Here is a 23,914-nt window from a genome sequence, read left to right as displayed (position 1 = left end):
GTCAGAATTACTGAGACATACTCGGCTGTCTGGGATATGTTTGATCATATTGTGTTGTTGCAGCTGTGCGTTGTCTTGCACAAAAGTTGCTGACTGCCTGGAAGCTGGTGGGAGAGGAAGGAAAAGAAGCTTCTGATAAGCAATGTTCACATAAGACACCCAGCGACTGTGCAGAAAACACACGTATCTGATCAAGTGACGTGAAACTCAATATCATCACGTGTTAATTACACCAATTAACAAATTCTAAGAGTTCATGAGCAGGACCGAATACACAGGCTGAACCATGTTTTCAGCCATCCTGACCACCGGCACATCTTTACACCACAGAAAAGGTGGCTAAGCAAACTTAAAAACGTCCAGCAGGTGGCAGAATTTATCTTTATTTTTAAAAATCTGTGATCAGGAGTGACTGCGAAATAAATAAATAAACTGGTTCTTATGCAGGTGGAAAATCAACATGTTTGAATGTTTCTGCTGAGCATCACCACAGGTGAGCAATTTATATGAATGAATGCTGGGCAGCCCAGTGTGCATGAGGTTGGATTAATGCAGCTTTAAAATGTCCTCAGTTTGTTTTTGGGGGGGTTTGGAGGAGAAGCAGCAGGAACAGTGGAGAGTCAGCTACAGGTCGCTGAAATGGCAGCTCCTGTGGAGGGAGACAGAAGGTTAACTAGCCACAAAATGCACTCAAAGATCAACAGCCTCCTCTCAAGCCGCTACTTGCTCCTGCGTGTTCTGGGTTCAGTCTCTCTGGAAATTAAGGATCTTTTGATCTGTAATTACAAGAAGTGCAACTAAAAATGTTCAGATTAGTTTCAGCTGATCTTTAGGGCACCAGAGGAAATAAAAGGTGGTGATAGTTAGAAAGCTCATGATGGTTTGGCTTTAGGGAATCATTCATTTACCATCAATCCACTTTCTTTTCTTCTGTGAGGTTGGGGGCAGCAGCCTACGCAAAAAAAGCCCAGAGCTCCCTCTCTGCCTCCGGGTCAGCTGAGACATCTCTCCGGGGTGTCCTGGGTCTATAACCCGACCTGAAGCACCTCAACTCAACTAGTGAATTTTAAAGCGAATACACAAGAAAATCATAAATAGCTGGTACATGTAAATGTGCATCGCTTTGAGAAGTCAGTAAGGTGAGCTAAAGCATGAGAGAGGTGGCAGGAACCCACGCTGACCAGGTAAATATGTCCACATTTGAAACAAATATCCAAAACCCTGTTATAAAACGAAACATCTACCAACAAAGAAGAATCTGAGGAGTCAAATATTCACATCCTGGTCTGTGTACAGATCTTTAAAACTAAGTCAAAAACATTTCACCTATAAAGAAAATTTATCTTTCCTCAGTTTTCTGTCGATTCAATACAGACAAAATAATGTTACATAAACTTTCTAAGAAATCGAACAAACATACTCGTCCATACGTTGTTCCTACGTGACACCGATCACAGTCTCTAGATCGAGGGTGTCACAGTGTACTGATGGGAAGTACATTTGTTTTTTGTTTCTCAACTCCATATTCACCTCTGCCCACTGAAATAGGACCATTTCAAGTGATCTTTGCTGAAGGTGTACTGTTCTTTGTCTTCACGCTCAGTCTAATTAACCTAACCTGCACATTTATATGCAGGTTAGTAGATCAAAGAGTTTGCATGAAGCTGAAAACGCTCTAAAGGAGACATGTGGAGACCAGTGTGTGGAAGTCATTTATTTGATGTGAGAGGAGTGAAGTTCAATTATGTGTTTACAAGGTAAAGACAGAGCTGTAGATAACGACAAAGTGCTTTCCCCTCTTTCACTAAACTCCAGGTTAAAATCTTTCTTTGTCCTCCGGGTTTGTGGGAGATGGATTCAAGTTCCATCTCATTCCTTCATTTTTCCCTTCATTGTCTTGCTGATCCTTTTATCTCTCTCCTTCCTTCTTTCTTTTGTTGTCTTTCTCTCTCTACCCTCAGACCTTCCTTCCTTTATCTAAGCTGCTGATCGGTTACTTTAACTGGGATGTTGCATCACAGTTCATGACTTCAGCATCTTCCACCTTCCCTCGTTTTTCTCACAGCTGCTTGCTGAGTTTGCGCGCCTGCCTCTCCCTGGCTTCAAAGGCAGCCTTGGTGTCTTTCAGCTCTTCCAGCTGCCGGCGGATTAGAGCCATGTCGAGCTGGGTGGCCTCGCACTGCTCCCTCAGGGCGGCCGACTCCGTCCTTAGCTGCGCGGCGGCGACGGAGAGCTGCTCGCTGCGTTCACGGCACTGCATCTGCATCCTCTTGGCGTCAGTGAGGAGGGACTCCACGCTCACCGCCACCGAATCGCACTGGTCGCGAGACATGTCCTGAGCGGGATAAAGGGATGGATGGAGGTCAGGGGTCAAACCTGGATGGATCTGAGTGACGGTAAAGCTGGCGGTTGAAGGGCTCGCTCCTATTTAAATCTGAGATTTAAGGACTCAGCTCTGTTTTACAGATTTTGTGCCGTCTGATTTGGCAGGGGGCTGGAGCTTTCCTGCCAAAAACACAGATAAAGTGAATCAATAGCTGGCTGTTAAAAGTCCAGCACAGATCAACAGGTTTAAAACAGAACATTTGATCTGTGGAAAGTGAAGTAGCTTAAAGAGGCTTATCATGGCTTAGCCTGCAGTGTCCACTGCTCCTCTATGTTTCTCTTTTATCCCTATCCATCTCCAAAACTCGTGCCACTTTTTTGCTCTTTACAAAAACACTGATTTCTAAAATCACAGGTTGTTTTTTCTAATTAGCAGCCAAGGAGTAACAGCAACATGTGATGATGTCTTACCAAAGACTCCAAAATCAGCTTTATCTCGACCCTTGTGGTTTTCTTCTGAGACTCAGGTTGCAGGCAGGGCTCGCCGTCCTCCAGGGTGCTCTATCCTTCGCTCTTTTTTTGCTGTCAATTACAGATTTCCTGTGTATATATACTTTAAAGAAACCTCCAGCAGACCCTGCTATAGGTGCAGATGGTGGAAGTGGCTGCAGAAGCTTCTTTAACAGGACCACTGGTGATTCTTTTCCCCCTTTGAAATGCCAGTACGCTCTTCACTTCCTTCAGTTCCCCATCTGTGTCCGTCTCTCCAGTGTCTTCCTCCTCTCTTCAGTGAGGATTAGCTGTTACCTCAGACTCAAGTAAGGTCAGGCAATCCAGAGATTAGATAGTTCAGGGTGACGTGTTGTAAGAGCAGCTCACTGGGTCTATTTTGATCAGGGAAGGGGAAAGTAGCTCATTTAGACGCTCAGCCTGGAATATCAGTTCAAGTTATGCTTTAATCAGCTGTTACAAGTCACCAGGAATGATTAGTTTGAGCAGTATTGATAGAATAATGCACTTTTTTTAAGGTTTGTATAAAACTAGCTTTTTCAGACAATAAATATCCCCCACGGTGGTCTTAAATGTATGTTTCAGGTCTCTTCTGGATGACTGCCCTGTTTTGTTTTGACACTGATCGAACACAGCTGAGACTTTTCACTGGACCACTGCTTTACAGAGCCGCTAGCTAGAAATCTTGGAAATGGTTTTGCAGACTTTCAAAATCTGACAGCCGGCTTATGAATCTGCGGGTAGCAACAACCAGGCTGTAGGTTGTACACAGAAACACGATAAACATATCCCTGATAGTGAGAACAGGCGAGGAGATCATTGGAGCCTCTCTTCCCTCCATCACAGACACCGATCACACCCGCTGCATCCGGAAAGCCACCAGCGTTGTAGAGGACCCCACACACCCCTCACACACACTCTTCACCCTGCTGCCAAGAGATACTGGAGCATTCGGGCCAGACTGTGAAAGTTTGTTTCCCCCAAGCCGTCAGACTCCTGAACACTCAGTTCACACACACACGTCACTACCAAGCACTTATCTGCACAATCTCAAACACACACTTTCATACATTAAGCTACTTTTTGCACAATGCTCAGTCTTTTGCACTGCCATTGTTGCACTTTTCTATTGCACTGTTGCGTCTGCACCGCTCTGTCTGGTGTTGCACTTTGTTTTGTTTTTTTGCACACTTGCACTTTATGTAGTCTTGTGTTGATTTTCTGTGACATGTAGCAACATGATCTTGGAGGAACGCTGTCTCGCTTCACTGTGTACTGTACCACTGCACACGGTTGACAATAAAGCCACATGACTTGGTGCAAGTGAATCTTTATTTATTATTAGCCACCAGAGGGAGACATTATTCAACATTTCCATATGTCTGTTCCCCATGACAAACGTGAGCATGTCCAGAAATGTCACAAATAAAGCGCAGCATCGCAAACACACAGTCAGATGTAAGAAGCAAAGCTGACTGAACGTCAGGCCCGAGCTTAGAAAAGGTTAGAATTTCAATTTTTTAACGTCTAAACGTTATTTCCAGTGTTCAGCTGCAGCGTGTTTCATCAGACGGTGGCACTGTAAGCTAACTACCTGTGGTCACCAACAAATGTTTCAAGTCAAATCAAAATAATTCATCAAAAAGAAGCATACTGAATCAGTGTGGATGAACCCAGCAGCCTCAGACGCTTCTTTGGTTAAAGGTTGTAAAAGTCAGTGTCACACAACAATCAAATTTGGTTAAAGATTTGCTTCAGTGGCAGTTAGATTTTTTCTGAGTTGAAAAACAAACAAACAGTGAAACATCTTCCTGTTTTTCTTTTTATTTCTTTTTAGTTTCTAACGACATAATCACCACACAGATCAATACTAAGTGATCTTTAAAGCCACGTGTTGACACCTTAACTTGAAGACAATGCAGTGTTTTAGGATTTTACAGTCAACAAAAGTAAAATGTGTTTTGTGAAATTAGTAAAAAAAAAAGTGTTTTATGTAGAAAATTCTTAGTCTTACTCGTCAAAAGTACATCTGAGCACAGTTAAATTATAAAATCAAACCTTGTGATAAACACCCTCCCGTTCGCTGGCTGTGTAAACAAACCCAACACAAGCTCGCTCTGAATAAAAAACAGATACGTTTCTGTGGAGTCCACAGACGTAGATGTGACGCGGCGGGTGAGATGTGGGAAATGGGTAAATTCAGTACGAGCGCCTGACAGCGCTTCAGTGTTTCCAGTGTGTCCTGACACAGACAGACAGGCTCTGCATGCTTGTGCATTCAGGTGACGAGGTGGCCGAGTGGTTAAGGCGATGGACTGCTAATCCATTGTGCTCTGCACGCGTGGGTTCGAATCCCATCCTCGTCGAGCGGAGTTTTGGTTTTGTGCTGCTTTAAACATACTGCTAAACCCAAAATCTAATATCTGTAAAACCTTCCACGTACATTCTCAAAATGTTGTTCGCTGAAATCCTTAAAACACTTCATTTAACCTTTTTCCACACCTGCTCCCACTATTTGGTCTTATGTGCTTTTATAACCCCTCGCTCACACCCGTTCTCACTGGGGCCTCCCAGGACGGTTGAAAAACGGCTCAGTCTCTTCGGGCGTCACACCCGTCTCCCCGAAAAGGCTTCCAGTTGGTGCGGCTCCAATCAGCTTGGACGCTGAGCCCCGACGCCTCTGGATGATCACCAAAACCCCGATGATGAGCCAGAAGAAGAAGTTGATCCACACTGCCGTCTGAGAAGGAAACAACATGACACACAAGATGTACTGGAGGCTCTGAACACACCAGTGTGGTGATCCTGTGATTTCAAATAGTCCTTCAGTTCTTTTTATCAGCTGCTACAATATAATAAAACCTCTTACATTTGACATGATATGCTAACTTTGACTGCATCTCTTTATTCATGGGTTTTTGTAGTGCTGCAGGACTCCAGTTCATAATAATGCTTCTTTATGTTAAGCATTACAGTAGCTAGTATGTGTGGACCATGTGACTCCAGCCAAAAGCATAAAATAAGTGAATGAAGTACCGACCTCAGCTTTATGTAGACTGCTGTAGAACCTCTCTCCATCAAGTGGGCTGGCCCATTTTTCAGACTGGGCTTTTTCACAACTTTGCACACAGAAAAACATTAGACAGTTTAAAAGAAATCCGGGGTTATGATTTAATTCATGATGGATTTGCCTTATATGAATTTAGTCTTGATTATTTGTCACTGATTCTATGAACAAATAGAAAAACTGCAGGCAGTTTTGTCAGAGGAAGCAGTGGGAAGCTGCAGTTACATAACATCAAAGTAAGTGGAGCTCAAAACAAGCAATTAAAAACTAACAACACCATGCACGTCTTTGCTTCTCTTTTAAGTGCTCGCCCTTTCAGAGCATTACAGTGTAGCCAAGGATGAAAAACTGTGTGCTGATGACATTTTTAAAAGGAAAAAGGGCATCCTGAAAGACAGACAAAGGCCAAGAGTAAAATAACTAGATGGTTATAACTAAATCTACTTTCATATGGCTTCATATAGAGCTCTAAGAGAACGTGGGCGGGTGGTAAAGTGAAGCTTTGGAAAGGAGAAAAAGGGGGAAAAACAGAAAGCACGCAAACAGAAAGTGACGCTCACAAGCTTTCAAATGTTATTTTCATTTTCATATGCGAGTGTTGACGAAAGCGTTTGGTCCTGTGCCAGGTGTGGATGAGTGCAGGTGTCACCTGGTAGTGTTGGGGACGATATTCGTGACAGACGAGCAGAGCGTGTCGCGCCCGATCTTCAACATGCAGCCCGTGACGAGCAGGAAGAACAGGAAAACGCCGGAGATGGCAATAATCACGTTCATCCACACATTCTCCCTGTGAAGGAGGAGAAAAAACAAATAGATGAGAGCGTGAGAACAGCACTGTGCTCTTTAAAGTGAGGCAAAACAGAAGAAGGACGTCAAACTACAAAATGCAAGCTAATGGGTGATTGTGTCGCCATGCCGTGGTATGACACATGCATTTCTGCTTCTCTGTATCAGCTCTGCAGCTTGTGCAGACCTCAGTTTTATTCTGTGCTTCATCACTGTGGCGACACACGATTTCACTTTAAGTTCAGCTTCAGGAGCTACTTAAATGATGCCAGTTTAAACCTCTGACAAAAATTCATCTTTTTCTAAATGTATTTGTAGCTTCTTTTGTTTATGTTGGCTACAGAGAACAATGTTTACATGTACACTTATTTTCCTGGGTAATCAATCAGTTTAAACTAAAAGAAATCAGCCTAAAAGTGCACGCAGACATCTGTTAAATTCTGTCTACAAAATGCTTAAAATATCCTTTCTTGTGGCTGGCAAATCAAGCTCAAAAGAGCGACACAATGACAGAGCAGGCCAGCATTTATGCAATATTTGAAGGAAAACTACAGACGATTAAAATTGTTTTTAAACCCACAAAAACACTGCAACTCTGTACTTTGTCATGAAAAACACACACACAGCATGTGGTCACCTTTTGAGTTCCCCTTCGCTGCAGAAAGTGTACACCCAGTACACAGACAGAGAGAAACACACCACTGCCACCATGATTGATATGGCCGACACAAAGTAACACAAAGAGGAGGATGTGGACGACTGGACTCCGATGAGCTTGGACGTGGCATTGTAGCTGACCGCTCCGTACAGCATACAGTGACCTCCGAAATTACCCTGAGAAAAAAAGAGAGACAGAGGTTGGGGGGGTCACTAAAAGGCTTGAGTTCCGCTTCACTGTTTCAAGCGCTTTGCTGGATGCTACAATAAGCGCATCAACGGTCGCATCTGACGTCTATAAATGACCAGCAGGGAGCCAAATTGGGCACGAGAGGCGTCTGGGTCACATGATGAGCAAAGCATCCGAACTAGAGGTACAGTTAAAAACCTGCGCGCGCACACGCACGTTCACAATTTCACGTGCATATCACGCATTTCCGAGCGTCTGTTAGCTGTAAGCTAACACAACGAACAGTTGTTGACAGACAACAATGTTCGCGTGACAGTTCGCTAAACGTTTGTGGTACATTTTTCGAGAAGTAACTTCTCCGATGTCTACAGTCCAAAAACATTAAAAATATGGAGAAATTAGAGTTGAAAAGCCGAAGGTAATGACACAGTGGGCAGGAACTGGACTGAAAGTGGAAGCGCGTGTCAGTTTTTTAATCCCTCGCGCTGCTTTTAATTACCGCGTAACACCCAGAAAACTGCGCAGCTGTACGAAAACAATTATAGTAGCTTGAAAATATAAATCTGTCACACTGTATGCTGAATTATGGTTAAAGGATTTTTATTAAAAAAATTAAAAAAATTAAAAAAGAAGTTTGTTTCTTTTTTGCTAAACTTTCTGGGATAGACAAACGCACTACAAAGTCCACCCGGAAGAGGACGCGTACAACATGTAATATATGGAGCAGGTTAGTAAAACTTAGAAAAGTCACCTGGACGATGGTGACAGACGCTGCGGTAACAATCCCGCAGATAAAACAGCTGATGTAGAGACCCCACTCCAGCACCAGTAGCCCCGCTAACGCCATCATCCAGCAGCAGCTTAGTCCGCGTCTGCAGAGAAAAGACCTGCCGTGAAGATAGCAATAACAAGGCAAACAACTTCCGGTTAGTTCCTTCACAATAAAATACCAAGCCTCCGGCAACCACGATTCGCAAATATTAAGAAGACAGTGAGTTGATTAAAAACAAGGCAAGGCAAAGTAGTAAACGTGTCCGGGTTAATCAATAAAAAATACATGAAAATGTTTTCCATTAAGATTAACACGTGCCAGTTGTTTGTTTAAATAGACTGCACTCTTATTTAACCGCAGACTGCCAGAACATTGTGGAAAAAATGAATCAAGAAATAAGGAAAGGTCTCATATATTTGTCACGACCTTGCCACACGTCTCAAAAACATAATTTAAAATGTTTTAAGCCTGACTTAACTTACCCGTGTGTGCTTCAGCCGGGTTTTATTCTGGAGGTCAAACAGTTTTGATTTCCGGTGATATTGTATCTTTTTTTATTACCTTCACCCACAGTCAAACAGTCCAAAGTGAAAATCGTACGTCCAAACTCCCTTCTCGATATTATTTTGAGCAGCAATAGAAGCTTCCTCGGAGTTTCACCGCAGCGCGTGAATGCGTAAAAAATAGCTTACTTGTCACACGTGGACACTGCTTGTCATAAAGTCCCTTGATCGTTTCTCTTCGCTTAATCAATTAGTTTCATCTGATGACCCAGAAAGATAAACTGAAAGTCTGCAGCTAGACATATGTGTTAATTCACTCATGTTAACGCCTATATTTACGCGGAAGCAAATACTGCATGTTTGTATTGTCTCAAATATGTAGATGGTTCAAGTTAGTCAAAGTCTGAGCTTCTCGAGGGTTAGGAGGTATGAAATGCTAGAGTTAGACACAGTGTGTGTGTGTGTGTGTGTTGCTTCCTTCCCAGAATGCTTAATGAAACCTTGTGACTTTGTGTCCTGTGACCGCGTCATTTTTATAGGGTATATGTCAAACATTTTAAGCCTGTCAGATTCACCTCTGCACTAATAATAAGCTTACTAATTCCTGACACATAGCCAGTGTTACCTCATTCAAGGCTGACTAGAAATAACTAACTGTTTTCTGTAATAACATGCCAAACAATTTCTAATGATATGTCATTAGAAAGGAGCTTCAAAATTATGAATCAGCGCTGTTAGCTTTCATAGGAATTGTTTATGTGATTTACACCACTGGGTTACAAAAGTAAGTGGAAAAACAAATGGTATGTTGTAGAAGGTAATAAACTGATGAATGGATTAATAAATAGAAAGAAGCGAGGATTTTTCACAAATAATTCTTAAATGTGGACAAAGAAAGTCTTGCAAAAATACCAAAATAATGCTACTATGTTGAGAATGTAACTTCACTTAACTAGGTGACTGGACTCATTGTTGGAAAAACAAAGTAGACATGCCAGTGTGAGTTTGTGTGTGTGTGCTGCTGTCTCAGGAGGCGAGACTAAGTGGTGGGCAGAGCCATCATAAAGTATTAGTGTCAGTGAGCATGTGAGGGTGTTTTTAGGTTGAAGCCTTAATGCATGCTGGCACAAATGTTGTACCCCAAGACCCAAACACTAGAAAGCTTCCGTTTGTCTATGTGTGTATCCACAAATCATCACACAAGCCTTGTATCTCTTTAATTCATGATAAGTTTAAACATCAAAATTCACCAAAGTCTGAACGAGGCACAGATCTACAGTAAAGAATACACTATGTACAATATAAAATAGAGGGACGTAAAAGATTACAACGCAAAACGAAAATGTAGGAAACATGCACTTGATAACACGTCACGGATAGGTCGAGGCTGTCGGTCGACATTTTCTTGAAGACAAACCCATCTTTCCTCGAGATAAAAGTCATGATATAGAGCGGAGAGAGTGAAAGTTTCCCCCTTTTTGGAAAACAAATGTTGATATATACTGTATATAATTATATATACTTATTGTGCAAGTGAACTATTTAGATTAGCAACACTTTAAAAAGAATTCAAAAACATACGTAAATATATCAGCAATAAGAGCACATCAAGGAAAGAACAAAACATTAATTATACTGTTTTAAATTCAATATAATGTCCCTCTTGAAAGAACAGCTGTTTTGATTTGACTGCATGTACAAAAGCTTGATAATAATTTAATACTGAACAGAGAGATGAGAGGCATACACAAGCAGCAAAACAAAAAAAACAAAACCCACCGACCAGATCGTGCCGTGAAACAAGATCAACTTCATTTGGAAAATCTTAATCTTTTGAACTTCGGATGAAACGTGACGGTACGATGTTGTTGGAGAGAAAATAAAAATAAAAGATAAAATCCTGATGGAGAAGCCCACACACAAGCCAGCGTTAAAAGGTCATTTCATGATGAACGCCCCCTGAGGGAGGGCAGCCCTGAAATGTTTGAGTGTGATTGTTAAGTACTGTTTGTGCGAGATTGTTAATCATCGCACAGCAACATCGCTGCTTTATATTTAAAATGTTTAGCAGCGATTTTAGTAGGAACACTGCTCATTAGTGATGAAGCCGGAGGAGCCGGTTACCTAATCGTAAAAGGTGATGCGCGTTCGGACTGCGGACTGTGTGTCAGAGCGAATCTGAAGCTTTGACTTTTCTGGTTTCCAGCAGTAAGAACAGCCTTCTTGCTCAAATTTGGACAACGCATCTCAAAACGATCGCTATCTCGTGGTAACCATAGCCACCGTTTTTCTTTGACGTTTCTAATAGAACAGTCGATTTCAACTCTGTGGGATTTCCAGTCACGTGTCGTCGCACTTTGTGAAATATCCCCTCGTTGCAATCATTGTGTTTGTAAGGATGGATGTAAAGGTTGTCATTTTTTTTAATGAGACTTTAAAACGTTGTTTTAAACGTAAATATTATTTATGGCAGCATCCTAGAAAGTGGTTCTGGCCCTTAAACCAAACCAACACCTCCAGTTCTCTGTCTATATGTGACGCCCCCCCATTGCAACTACAAGCGGTTTGTTCTTGTTTTCTTCACTTCTCATTAGTACAGCGGGATTTGCCCGGCTCACGGGTCACTGTCAGTCCCCTCTGAGGCCTTCTCCAAACCACAGCCTCAATTCATCCTCGAGCCATGTTCCATTATCTACCAGAAATGGTGTCAAACCTAAAATGAGGATGTGGTCCCAGCTAATGAAACAGCAACTGAAAAATGAGCGGGGAAAGAAGTGCTGAATTTAAACCCTAACCCTCTTCAGTGAAACTGAAGCTTACGCCAACAACAGACCTGAAGCGTCTTATCGTGTACGTTGGTGCTCTTGGAAACTGGAAGCTTTGCTATGTGACTGACTTTTACGTCAATGTCCACACTAAAAAAAAAAAAAAAGAGTCAATTTGTTCCCATGAACGTGAAGTCCAAAAATTGTATTTTGTGTCTATTTCACAAAACTACTGTGAGAGTGTGCTTTTAATAATAGCTTTAGATTTCATGCAAGCAGCTGGCTGCTGAAGAATGTTTGGAGAAGGAATTCCTGCTCTGTCCATTTTAATTCAATGGTATGGTCACGTTCCTTGATAAGTGCGGTCACAAGACTGCAGTACTGAGGGATTGCTGTTGAGCCTGTATACCAAACCTGCCTGTCAGTGTGAGAAAGTGTGTGTATTCCTCTGCAAGTCAGTCAAAATGCTGTAGTAGTTCTAAATGATCTTTTGGATGGTTACATATCAGTTTGCGCTGTCTGAAATGTACCAGTTTCTGAATGATTTAATGCACGTAATGCCTTGTTTTAGTCAAATTATGTCTGAGCATGCATTTGTGCACATGGACCAGATAAAAGCTGTGCAATCATTAGCCAACTGGACAACCTGGCAGCCTGAATGCATCTGGTAGAGGACTGTCAAGTTTACAGATAATTTTGTATATTCCTTTCTTCCAGCAGGGGTCGCTGTCTCTCCCCGTCCAAATGGCTGAGTAAAACTCTCTCAGAGCCACTTCAGACACCTCGATGAACCTCTCTGGAACCTGCACACAAAAATATGATGTCAAGGAGGAAATGTTTATTAGGAAGTCTTCTGGAAGAGAAAAATCCATTTTCACTTTAGTTTAGTATCTGAATCTGTCAGTCACATATCTATCTACCTTATCTAGAGGGATTTAAAACTGAGAAACTTATGTTTTTCAGTGAATGTGAGGTTTTTATTGTCTCTGTACTTTCTAAAAATCTCATAGTTTCATAGCCTTCACAGGAAGAACATTAGAATACCTGTTATTATAATGTGCATTCAGCGCACCCTCACAGGTGTTTTCACTCACTTCTCATTGATTATTGTTTATAAATGGACCTATTCTTTCGCCGCTATGACGGAAAACACGTTAGAAGCGAACACGATCTATTCACAGCTGAACCGCACACAGCTTTAAGCCGAGCTGAGGCTCAATCAAATAATAAACTGACAAAAATCTGTGTAGGCGAGAGTGACTTTTCAAACTCGAGCAACCTTGTGACTTTGTTTTTACGATCACAGAGGTGATTCGGTTTTTCAGCGCTGCCTGAACATTTCCCGGGATACATTGTAGCCATAGTAGTTTTAGCGTTCTCAATACCTTTTTAAATCCAATGACGTCTGACAAATAACAGATCACCTTGGGTGATAAAATTAATCATCATCTGTAGAATTGGAAACTAATGTGCGATGATTGTTTTATGATAGTGTGTGTCCTTCAGCAGGTCAGTGAGATATAACAGTGCTTCATTTTCTGTTTCCTTTTCATGCACAAACTCATACAAGTAAAATAATTTCTCTGCTCACTAAAGGTAATAGCACATTACACGAAATAATAAGTGCTTTTCATTTCAGCGGTGTAGTATCTTTTTAGTGTATATCTTCATCTTTACGCTATACATGATTTATTGAGGTTTATTTCCTCCTTAGACTTATCGGCTGCTCGGAGCTTACCAATTAATATCAGATCAGGACTTCATTCAGAGTCCAAGCAGCAGCCATATCTGCACTTTTTGACCTCTGAAGGACAAAACAGCTTGAGTCCTCCAATATTCTACAGCCATCCTACAGCATGTCTTTTATCCTGTCTTCCTTCTCTCACCCCAACCGGTCGCAGCAGATGGCCGCCCCTCCCTGAGCCTGGTTCTGCCGGAGGTTTCTTCCTGTTAAAAGGGAGTTTTTCCTTCCCACTGTCGCCAAAGTGCTTGCTCATAGGGGGTCATATGATTGTTGGGTTTTTCTCTGTATCTATGAAGCGCCTTGAGGCGACTTTTGTTGTGATTTGGCGCTATAGAAATAAAATTGAATTGAATTGAATTGAATCCTCACCTGGTTTGCACTTAGTGGGACTTTTATTTGATTTTCAACAAGAATGGCTCAGTACACGCATTAAATGTCAAATGTTGTTTAGGTCAAACAGCTCAGCTCAAATGATCTTAACTCGAAGGACCGCTGAGCTTAAGAAAATCAGTAATGGCTTGCGTTTGGCATGTATGTGAACCTTAAAAAGCATTCCAGATGACAATCTATAAAAGATATCAAAAACAGAGTGCAAGTTATCCTTCAATACATGATCCACGACCGTGACGCTGTAGACAGCACTTTAACTCGATTGGTATTTTCTTTTAAACACAGGAGCACTGCATAAAGATCCATAATCCATTAGCGCTGTACTTAGGGCTGAGGAGTATTCACATCCCCACCCAAGGACTGAGTCCAGTCGTACAACGGGCAGGCTGAAAGCTGCAACTAGAGCGTCTCCTCACCTGGTAGATGTTGCTTTTATTGTAGTGCATGTTCAGTATGCGGTAAAGCTCCGTATCACGTCCCACTCGCAGCTGACTCTCTCGGCTAATACGAGGCGCACCATCCCTGTGTTACAGAGACAAACAAACTCATTTAAATACACTCATAATAAAAAACCAGAGAAGAGAACCATGTATAATTTGCATAAATGATATTCAGCTTCAGTTTGTTTCTGACTTTTTGCAGTCATGTTTTATGCCCATAGCTATTTGTTTTACTCGCTACCATCATGAGTTCACATCAACATGGCCACAGTGTCTAAACACCTGAGCACTCGCAGACAATAGCTGGTTATAAAAAGAAAATCTATATTTTTATCAATAAGCCTTTCCGACCTCTCAAATCAAGCGATATAAAAAATGCAGACATCTATTTCTCAGCTGCAATGGTTTGTTTGATTATAGCAGAACTGAATATCTGTCATGGAGGAAACCATGATGCTTCATGCGGTTCCAAAGTCAATCATGCGATGTGTGATTCTCTATTTCTAAAAAAGTTAGATATGATGTCTGATGTATAAATCAGCTCATCAAACAGGGGCAACATGTTCACACTCATAAGGCTCACTGAAACAATGAAAGTATTGCAAATAAAATGAGTTTGACATGAACCAGTGCCAACCCAAACCGACCGGGTGAGAGCCTCGCGGACAGCCTGGCGTGCAAAGCGCTCCATCTGGATGTAGAAGAACTCTCTGAAGTTACTGAACCATTTAATCATCTGGGAGGTCACACAGCGATTAAACTAGACCATGGATGACAGGAGAGGAAGTGAACAGGTGAGGACAGCAAGAGAAGAGTGCTTTTTTAAACACTTACAACGATATGCTAAATTAACCTGACTTGAGCTAACTTAATTGCACTTTGTTTGTTATGTCAAATTACATTCAAAAGACATTGTATGCCCCCCCCCCCCCCCCCCTTTTCCCCTTGTGGTCATTAAAGTAAATGATTTAATCTAAGATTTTCTGTTGACACAGACTCCAAGAGGAGAAATAATCTCTGCAACTCCACACTGTTTATGCTTCTAAATCACTGTAAGCTTGCAGATTGTATCAGATAATACCACCTTAATAAGAGATACCCTGTAATAATAATAATTTATCGTAGCATATGCATTTTTAAGTTCAGCATAGATGTAATTAAAATAGCATTTGTTTTATTCATTGAAACATACTCATATTCAGAGATAGGCACTTTCTTGGAGAAGTAGTTGTAACCAGTAGGCTAGTTAATATTATCATTACTAAATGGGGTAACTGCAATCTGACTTCCAGTCTTTTGGAACTTGATTGAAATATGGAAACAATAACACCTGGGATGCTGTCGGCAATATGTGACAGTTTTGGAGTTTGCGCATGGCCGGTTAGCTCAGTTGGTTAGAGCGTGGTGCTAATAACGCCAAGGTCGCGGGTTCGATCCCCGTACGGGCCACATACGTTTTCAAGCAGTTGAGCCTCTTTAAACAACTGTTTTTCGCTTTATTTGCAGAAGAAAATCTTATTAAAATGAAATGAAAAACACCTCGAGCTTTGACACCCGACATGTCCAACTGTGACATCAGCTTTTTAACTTGTCCACAAAATTTCCAAAAATAACTCGTGAGCTGTGCAGCTCTGGCCGTGCTCCACCAAGACCCACTGCGACATGGCCGGTTAGCTCAGTTGGTTAGAGCGTGGTGCTAATAACGCCAAGGTCGCGGGTTCGATCCCCGTACGGGCCAGCTCCAGATTTTGTGAAGCACCAACCACTACATACGTATAACACATTATAACCTGACACATGCTAGCGCTTGGACATTTTTTCAGAGTAAATATTATATGGACTCTACTGCATCTATTAGTAGAGAGTTAATAAAAGAAAACTGTTATAATACATCAAATCAAACCACACAGTAATATGGGTACATTGGCTACAAGATTCAAGCACTTTTATATACATGTTACACCATCAGTAGTGAGCAGTTTTTTTTTAACTTTGTGTCTCTGTATTATCACTGAAGATTTTATTATATCTGAATACTTGGAGTGCACAAATGTCCTGGTTTCCCCCAGTATATCACTGGTTAATTAGGTGATTTAAGTGATGGCCTTACAATAATTGCAGTCTTACAGTCAATTTAAATTTTTTTAGAAGATTGTTCAAACTATATTTGTTTAGGCTACAGTATGTCTCAAAAGTCATTCAAGGACTATTCACTTCCTTGAAACTCCTACAACACCTCACAACTATAACACAACTGAATTTATGTAGTAATGAAAGATTTGAATAAATTCAAGATTCTTCAAAGCAGCAGCTTTTGCATACTTTTGGGGGATTCATGTTATCTGAAGCAGCGCTGCATCATTTCAAATCAAGACCTTGAAGATGTGCCTCATTGTCTTGTTAAAAAAAAACAATGTAGCTACGAAGTGCAAACCAAACACTCGTTAAGTGCTGTCTTCAATTATGAATGAATTGCTAACAGTGTAATCTGAAAACCCCACGTGGTAGCAACCGCACGCACACATCATCTATTCATCTTAGACAAAGGAATTGAGGTTGGAACCCACCACTATCAAATTTGGACTCACCAGACCACAGCCCAGATATCTACTAGTCTAATGTTCATCCTTTGTTATGCTTACTTAATACTAAATTGTAAAAAAAATAAGAAGTACAAAATTCTTTCAGCAATTTGACCCAAACGCCTGATAATTCCCTCAAAACAGCTAATCTTAAGATTCTAGGAAGCAGTGTGGTGGGCACTAATTTTCAGTGTTAACTGGAGATTTCAGAAGCTTTTAAGTCTCTGCAGCAGTAATAACTTCTGGTCCTTCTTCCCTCAGCTGCGCCTGTTTGAAGAAACCTTTAAAGTCTTTGTAATATATGGACTCACATTCATGTCTTAAAGAAATGCTGGACAGTCAATTCTCCTTCCTTAGTCATAATATCCAATACTACAGCAGCCAAACTGGCCTAATTGGCATTTCATAGCTGCGACGTCGTCCGTATTGTTTTAACAATGTAGAAAATTGTCAGTGGAAAAAACCTTCAGTGAACAGGTGTGTAAAACGCAGTGGCTGATATGCTGCCGTGTGACTTTAAGGTGTGTTAAAAAATAATCACTTTAAAGTGAAATTGTCGTTCCAGCACTGAGCTGGTGTTCACACACCTTGACATCAGGGAAATACGTCTTGAGCGTGTTGGAGCTGGGATAGCGAGTGTAGAAGAACATGAGCTTGGCTTTCTTCAGATGGCAGGGTGACAAGCCCTCCTGGGTGTACATATGAGGTGAGTTAAGGAGATACATGTTTAAACACACACACACACACACACACACACACACACACACACACATAGCTCTCATCCTCATTCTTTCAAGCACACTGACAAAAGGATATCCCTCCAGCAGTCAGGTAGAGCTCTCCTCCATCCATCCCTCCTCCTCGCATGCCCCCATCTCCCCTCATCACTCGCTCCCTCTCTCTTCCCCCGTGCGCGTGGCGTGCAAGCGACGGGTCCAGGTGGCCGAGCAAGGGGAGCGGGGGAAAGGAGGGGTGAGACGATGGGTGGGAAGAGAACTCCAAGAAAGGGTCAGAGTTCAGGTAGTCTTTGCGGGATGACGGGAGGTGGGGGAGCTGAGGGTGGTGGAGTGAGCGGGAGAAAAGCTGCTGCATTGAGTAGTGGAGCAAGGGGAGAGGGAGAGGAGGGGGTGGAGGCGGGGGAGGAGGGGGAGGCGCAGGGAAAGAAGATGAGGAAGAAGAGGAGGAGGTTGAAGACGGGTGGAAAGAGGAGGAGGAGGGATCCTTGGGCTGAGAGGCTGGAGGCAAGAGGGGAGGGTGAGAAAGGGGAGGAGGACGAGGCAAAGAAGGGTGGTGCAGGGAGAGGTTTGGGTGAGAGGGATTGAGGTGAGTGGGGAGAGGTGGGCCAAGGAGTGGGTAGGCCTTTCGCGTGTCAGGTGACCTTTGAAGAGTCAGTGGCATCGCTAAATCGGACGGTTCAGTCCGACGGGGTGGTCGGGGGGGCAGGGCGCTCCCGTTGCTCATCTTGTGGAGCTGCTTCTCTCTTTCTCCGTCCTGCCCTCTTGCTTTCTCCTCCTTATCGCTCATCGTTTCTTCTCTTCTTCCTCTCGTCAACAGCCCCATCCACACTGCCTTCTCCTTCCCTCCGTCACTTCCCGGATCAGATGGGAGAAAAGAGATGGCAGCGGGAGGAGAGGAAGGAGCGAAATCGGTCATCTCGGTGTAAAGGCGGAGAACTCGGTCGATGACCCGGGCCACAGCGCTGCCCAACTCCAGCTTCAGCGCCGCGGCAAACTTCTGCCCTCCCTCCTCACTCTCGTCATCTATCCCGCCATCCCAGTCTCCTCTGACCAAACCTCCGCAGTCCAGCCACAACCCCGATCCCTCCATCACACCCTCCAAGTGCAACCCTCCTCTTCCTCTCTCCATCCTTCTTTCTCGGTCTTTTTGCAGCTCCTCTTTCCGTTTGTGGAAGCTGTCGAAAGGGGACTCGGAAAGCAGGGAAAATGATTCCTTTTCCATCTCTCCGCCATCAGTGTCTTCCTCATCGTACATCCCTTCTGTCATGTCCTCCTCCTCTATTAGCCCTACATCCTCTTCTCTCCCATCAACTCCACCGCTGCTTCCGTTTCTGCGCTTCCTTTTCTTCTCATCCTCGGCCATGTGCTTTTCCCCAAAAGCTCTCCACACTTTCTCCTGCAAAGCCTGCAGTCTCTCCCTTGCCTCCTCCAGCTGTTCTTTCAGCTCTTCCCTTTCCCTTCTCCTCTCTTCCCTCCCTCCTTGTTTGCCTCCCTCATCCGCCTCTCCATCCCTCTGTCGGTTCTCCAGCTTCATCCTCTTCACTTTCAGGATGTCCTGATTCCATTCGACTGCGAGGGCCGCGTCATTGTGCCTCTTCTTAACCCCGAGCAAGTCGTCCTTTCCCTCTATCGCCCCCTCATCTCCCCCTTCCATTCTTTGCTCCACGTGTCCATCCCTCTCTCCTTCATCTTCCTCCACATTTCTGTCCTCCAGGTGTCTGTGTGTGCTCAGGCTTGTGTTCAGCAGCCCTCCGATCCTCCTGGGGCCTCCACCTGGCTGGAGGAGATGGTGGATCAGTGGAAAGCCGGGGGGTCTAAAGGCAGGAGTAAGGCGGCCAGCATTAGCCTGAGGATGGATTCCAGCAAGATCTGTGGAGTTGAGTGTTGGAGCAAATGTATGTATCTGGGGAGCAGAATCATCAAAAAGATCTGTGGGTGAATCCATGGCTGTAGAGAGGCAGAAGGGACACAAAGAGACACAATAAGGATTATAATTGCTGCATTTGTGATATTTTGAGTAGTAGCAAGTGTTTTACAGCCAAATGAAGTTACATACATGAGGTTAAATTTCATACCAATTATTAAGATGATCATAGTTTTGTGTGTAGTGCTCAAAGTGCAAAATGATTTAATATTTAATTTAATCTTTAAAGCTCAAAACAGAAAAGAAACTAGCATTAAATCAGTCAACCTTGTTGGATAATGATATTGATTATAGTGGAAATAATAAGATAACCACCGAAACAGAAATGGTTTTACAGGTGGAAGTCACTGACATGTTTCCCTTCTCGTCTTTTCTGATTGTTTTTTCCACTATTTTTGCATTTGGCTAGTGTCAGTGTGACTGCTGGTTGCACGGGCAGTCCAACGCCTCCAGAATGGCGTATCAATACCTCCCATTGCCAGGAGATTTGCTGTGTCTCCCAGCACCATGTCAAGAGTATTTAGGAAATTCCAGGAGACAGGTAGTTACTCTAGAAGAGCTGGACAGTGCCCTAGAAGGTCTTTAACCCATCTGCAGGACCGGTATCTGCTCCTTTGTGCAAGGAGGAAAAAGATGAGGACTATGAGTACTGCAAGAACTACAAAATGACCTCCAGCAGGCCACTGGTGTGAATCTCTCTGACCACACAATCAGAAACAGACATCACGAGGATGACCTGAGGGTCTGACATCTTTTAGTGGGCCCTGTGCTCGCTGCCTGGCAGCTTGGAGCTCAATCGTCATTTCCTACAGAATACCAGAATTAGCAGGGCGCCCTGTGCTTTTCACAGATGAGAGCAGATTCACCCTGAGTGTAGGTGATAGATGTGAAAGGGTCTGAAAAGCCGTGGGGAACATTATGCTGCCTGTAACATCATTCAGCATGACGAGTTTGGTGGTGGGTCAGTGATGATCTGGGGAGGCATATCAATGGAGGGATGCAAAGACCTCTGCAGGCTAGGCAACAGCACCCTGACTGCCATCGGGCATGGGGATAAATCCCTGGATCCACTCTCAGACTGGTTCCTGCTTTCTCCTCGTACACGACAATACACAGCCTCATGTCAGAAAAATATGCAGGCAGTTCCTGAAGATTGAAAAAATGGATACCACTGACTGGCTCCCACACTCACCTGACCTAAATCCAAGTGTCCAGGAGCTCGGTGATGCCCTGGTGCAGATCTAGTAGGAGATCCCCCAGGACACCATCCGTTTTCTTACTAGGAGCATGCCCTGACATTCTCAGCCATGCATACAAGCACATGGGGGCCATACAAATGAATTCAGTACTCCGTAGGTTGATCATTTTCACTTACGTCAAACTTTACCCAGTTGATAACAGTATAGGTATACAGCGTGATTGTTTTTGAGCAGTGTACAATTGTGCTGGCGGGGTGTGGTTTCTGGGCTCAGTCACAAGAGGGAGAGTTGAAGCAGTGTGTTTGGGGGAGTAGTGTCTGATGAAGAGAGCAGTAAACCTGTTGGGCATGTCTAATTAACCTCTCCTCTGACAGTAAATGTGGGGCCGGAGACAAGAAAACACAAAACTGTTAACAAAGAGAGCCAAAGATCGAGTATAAAAAGTGTGTAAATAAAACCGTGTATAAAACACACCTTTCTCGCCGTCCTTAGTGGGGACCCTGTCACCAAAATTTTTACTGTTTAAAGAAGAAACAGATCTTACTAAAAAAGGTTTGTAGGGATTTTTTATGTGGATTATCTGCTCTGGTTGCTTTTAATTTTTTTCCAATGTCATTTTTTAGTTCCACTCAATTGTAGCGCACTGCAGTAAGGGCAAAAATCTCAGAGGCTGTTTTGGTTGCATAAATGTCTGCTAGGAAAATATTTCTGTTTATCTGTGACTGCACTTGGTTGACAGTGAATGAGTGCCCATCACAACGATATGGCTGGAACGTTACCTGGACAGCAAAACAGGTCACTGGTCTATTGCAGGACACAATCACTTTCACTTTAATAGCAAAAAGAAACAACTCCAATGTATTTGTATAGAGCAAAAACTAAACGTTCATTGTGGCAGTGTTAAAGAGAGTACATTTAGCTAGAAAGCACAGAAAAGATCAGTTTCATCAGTGAGGGAAGCGACATCCTGTGGCACCAACTAAGACCTAATGGAAGGGTTAACATCTGGCTCATGATCTTTGTCACATATCGCCCTCCTCTCTTCAGGCTGTCCTTCCTGTTGTGCTTGAACGTGTGTTGTCTTAGACAGTGCAAGTATCAAAGAAAAATATATGTGAGAAAACTGAGGAAGATAAATGCACATAGATGTGGATCACGCACAATAACAGAAGCTTGGGGGAAAAAAAAGACAAAACATTGTATGGTGGAAAATTTAGGTGCTTATTACACTCCCAGGCTAATGCTATATGGCTTGCCTACAATTCCTGGAAAAGGTTGTAAAGCAGAGACCAGTGAATGCCAGGCTTATAAACGACAGTACATCTCACTGTTTAATCAAGATCAAAAACACACATCCCAGTTCCTATTTTATATCACTGTGTAACCTCATTTCTGCCCCGATACCCCTTTTCCTTCCTCTCCATTCCTCTCTCATCCTCTCTTCCTCCTCTCTCTGTTATCAGTTCAGGCAGCTTGTTAAGCACTGTTTGATCAGAGTGTTTACCGTCAAACACACACATGAACACACAGACACACACACACACTTTTGCACAAAAGCAAAAGAGGCTTGAGAGAGGGCTAACAATGGTCAATGGTCCTTGTGGAGTGAAATAGAGTGAGAGCAGCATGTACGTAGTGTGTGTGCATATGCAAGTGTGTGTGTGTCCATGTGTGTGTCTGTGTGCCTACGTGTGCATGAGCAGTAGTCCTACTTAGCTTTGATAACACCGCTAATCCACTTCAGATGGATACACTACAGCTCACTGAACAGATGTAAGGACAGGACAGATGTAAGGACTGACAGAGGTACAGGAAAATACAGAAAATATGAACACACACACAAGGATGCACAAACGCAAACACACACATCACAAAAAACAATAGCTAGACAAAACAGATAGATAGATAGATAGATAGATAGATAGATAGATAGATAGATAGATAGATAGATAGATAGATTCGCTGGTGAAACATGAAGAGAATAATCCTCCTATAAATAGCTAAATATCAATTATTCAAATGCCCTCTCCTCTCTACTATAATACAGCCCAGATGGCAAGCCAACCAATGGGCTTATAACAGGGACAGATTAGCTTTTCAAAGCCAGTGCAAGCTGCACAAAATATGAGCAATGACTATGAAAGCCATTAACCACTAGATTAGGCTTAAGAATGGTGCTCTTGGACTGCCGGAGCTGTCACTGGGTAGACTGACAAGAGCGAAAACACACATGAAACAAAGCACAGATAACGCACTGGTATTATATGATCCATTTAAGTATGTTATATTGGAAAATTACATTCAAAAAGTTCATTTTCTAACATTGGAAAATAATAACACATTGGTTACTAAAATGTTCTTAATACTGGGTTGCAACCATACTTGTCGAATGAAATTTCTTTTTAATTAGCGTATTTTTAAGCAGAGCTGTGTTACTTAAACAAAGGCTGGATAAATGTAACTCATAACTATGGATTTATAACATACAAAATAAAAAAAAATATTAGCTAAGGACTTTTTTATGTTATAAATTATTTGGGTCAGTCATTTTTCGGGGCCATTTCTTTCCCCCCCCTTCACATAGGTTATATTCTATCTATTTGTGGCGTAATTATATCACTTTCAATAATTAATAGAGTGTTTAAAGCCTCCGCGTGGCAACATCTGCCGGCTGTGGCACGCGAATCCGCTTTGGCGATTCTGACGCACGAGCGGTCAGTTTGTGCGGGTGCGCGCGCGCGTTGTGCGTCCTGTGACTAATTGGCAGCGGCGGACTAATGTCGCAGTATGAAAGAAAATATAAACAGAGCGAGATAGAGGCGAGCAGCTCGAGCAGACGCTGACCTTCGTAGCTCTTTTAACGCCGTAAATGGCAAATATTAAAGGCAGAGGTTTGAAGTTTAAAATGAACTTACTCTCAGTCACAGAGAAGAGCTCCAGCGGTTCCCCGAAGCCTTCCAACCCCAACGGCCGTTTCTGTGCGCTCTGTCTCGGTTGGTTGTCTCCTGCTGTCACCGGACGGGCCTTGGACATCGGTGCGGGCAGACAGGAACCAGTCAGCAGGAGGATTCCTGCTTTTTCCCGCTTCCCTCTTCTCTGGATTTGTTCCGTAACTCTCTCAGTTTTCCCTCACTCGTCAAACGCCTCCTCTTTACTCTAGTTGTGTCACTGTGCAGGTTTTTCCTCCCTCGCCAATCCATCTATCTCTGGCTGGCATCAACCTCACGCGCTGCACCCGGTGTGGAGTGGCGCGCGGTGGGCGGGCGAGCGGGCTCGAGAGCTGTCCACTTGACAGTCCGGTCCCTCCCATGTTGGCAAGACCC

At 43.1% G+C, this 23,914-nt stretch overlaps 2 protein-coding genes and 3 non-coding genes across 5 annotated transcripts; 3 read left to right on the top strand and 2 right to left on the bottom strand.

The window, feature by feature from the left end:
• Positions 1-4,149: 4,149 nt before the first annotated feature.
• On the bottom strand, positions 4,150-8,984 carry tmem179ba (transmembrane protein 179Ba). The gene is made up of 6 exons (XM_087837662.1): positions 8,790-8,984; positions 8,287-8,407; positions 7,326-7,522; positions 6,552-6,689; positions 5,876-5,954; positions 4,150-5,575 (listed from the first exon to the last, which is right to left on the bottom strand). The coding sequence occupies exons 2-6, from the start codon at positions 8,383-8,385 to the stop codon at positions 5,393-5,395; spliced, it is 696 nt and encodes a 231-aa protein (XP_087693788.1). The 5' UTR covers positions 8,386-8,407; positions 8,790-8,984; the 3' UTR covers positions 4,150-5,392.
• Positions 5,120-5,201, top strand: trnas-gcu (transfer RNA serine (anticodon GCU)). Its single transcript has one exon. It is a non-coding gene; the product is annotated as a tRNA-Ser (tRNA).
• Positions 8,985-10,021: 1,037 nt separating the features above from the next.
• prox3 (prospero homeobox 3) lies at positions 10,022-23,831 on the bottom strand. Its single transcript, XM_006802461.3, has 6 exons — positions 23,507-23,831; positions 17,548-19,415; positions 17,319-17,426; positions 14,797-14,909; positions 14,126-14,231; positions 10,022-12,378 (listed from the first exon to the last, which is right to left on the bottom strand). The coding sequence occupies exons 1-6, from the start codon at positions 23,622-23,624 to the stop codon at positions 12,205-12,207; spliced, it is 2,487 nt and encodes an 828-aa protein (XP_006802524.1). The 5' UTR covers positions 23,625-23,831; the 3' UTR covers positions 10,022-12,204.
• trnai-aau (transfer RNA isoleucine (anticodon AAU)) lies at positions 15,525-15,598 on the top strand. Its single transcript has one exon. It is a non-coding gene; the product is annotated as a tRNA-Ile (tRNA).
• trnai-aau (transfer RNA isoleucine (anticodon AAU)) lies at positions 15,814-15,887 on the top strand. The gene has a single exon. It is a non-coding gene; the product is annotated as a tRNA-Ile (tRNA).
• Positions 23,832-23,914: the final 83 nt, after the last annotated feature.

This window comes from Neolamprologus brichardi, chromosome 3 (genome assembly GCF_056152115.1).
Source record: "Neolamprologus brichardi isolate AB-2024 chromosome 3, ASM5615211v1, whole genome shotgun sequence".
NCBI classification, from domain to species: domain Eukaryota; kingdom Metazoa; phylum Chordata; class Actinopteri; order Cichliformes; family Cichlidae; genus Neolamprologus; species Neolamprologus brichardi.
This window is presented reverse-complemented; position numbering and strand designations above follow the sequence as displayed.

Excerpts from the sequence above, each read along its gene's own strand:
- tmem179ba (XM_087837662.1), bottom strand. The coding sequence starts at position 8,385 with ATGATGGCGTTAGCGGGGCTACTGGTGCTGGAGTGGGGTCTCTACATC. Across the intron at positions 7,523-8,286 it reads CGTCTGTCACCATCGTCCAG|GGTAATTTCGGAGGTCACTG; the intron begins GTGACTTTTCTA and ends TTTTTTTCTCAG. Across the intron at positions 5,955-6,551 it reads ATCGTCCCCAACACTACCAG|TTGTGAAAAAGCCCAGTCTG; the intron begins GTGACACCTGCA and ends CTGTGTGCAAAG.
- prox3 (XM_006802461.3), bottom strand. The coding sequence starts at position 23,624 with ATGTCCAAGGCCCGTCCGGTGACAGCAGGAGACAACCAACCGAGACAG. Across the intron at positions 14,910-17,318 it reads CGTATTTCCCTGATGTCAAG|TTTAATCGCTGTGTGACCTC; the intron begins GTGTGTGAACAC and ends TCCATGGTCTAG. Across the intron at positions 12,379-14,125 it reads ATAAAAGCAACATCTACCAG|GTTCCAGAGAGGTTCATCGA; the intron begins GTGAGGAGACGC and ends TTTTGTGTGCAG.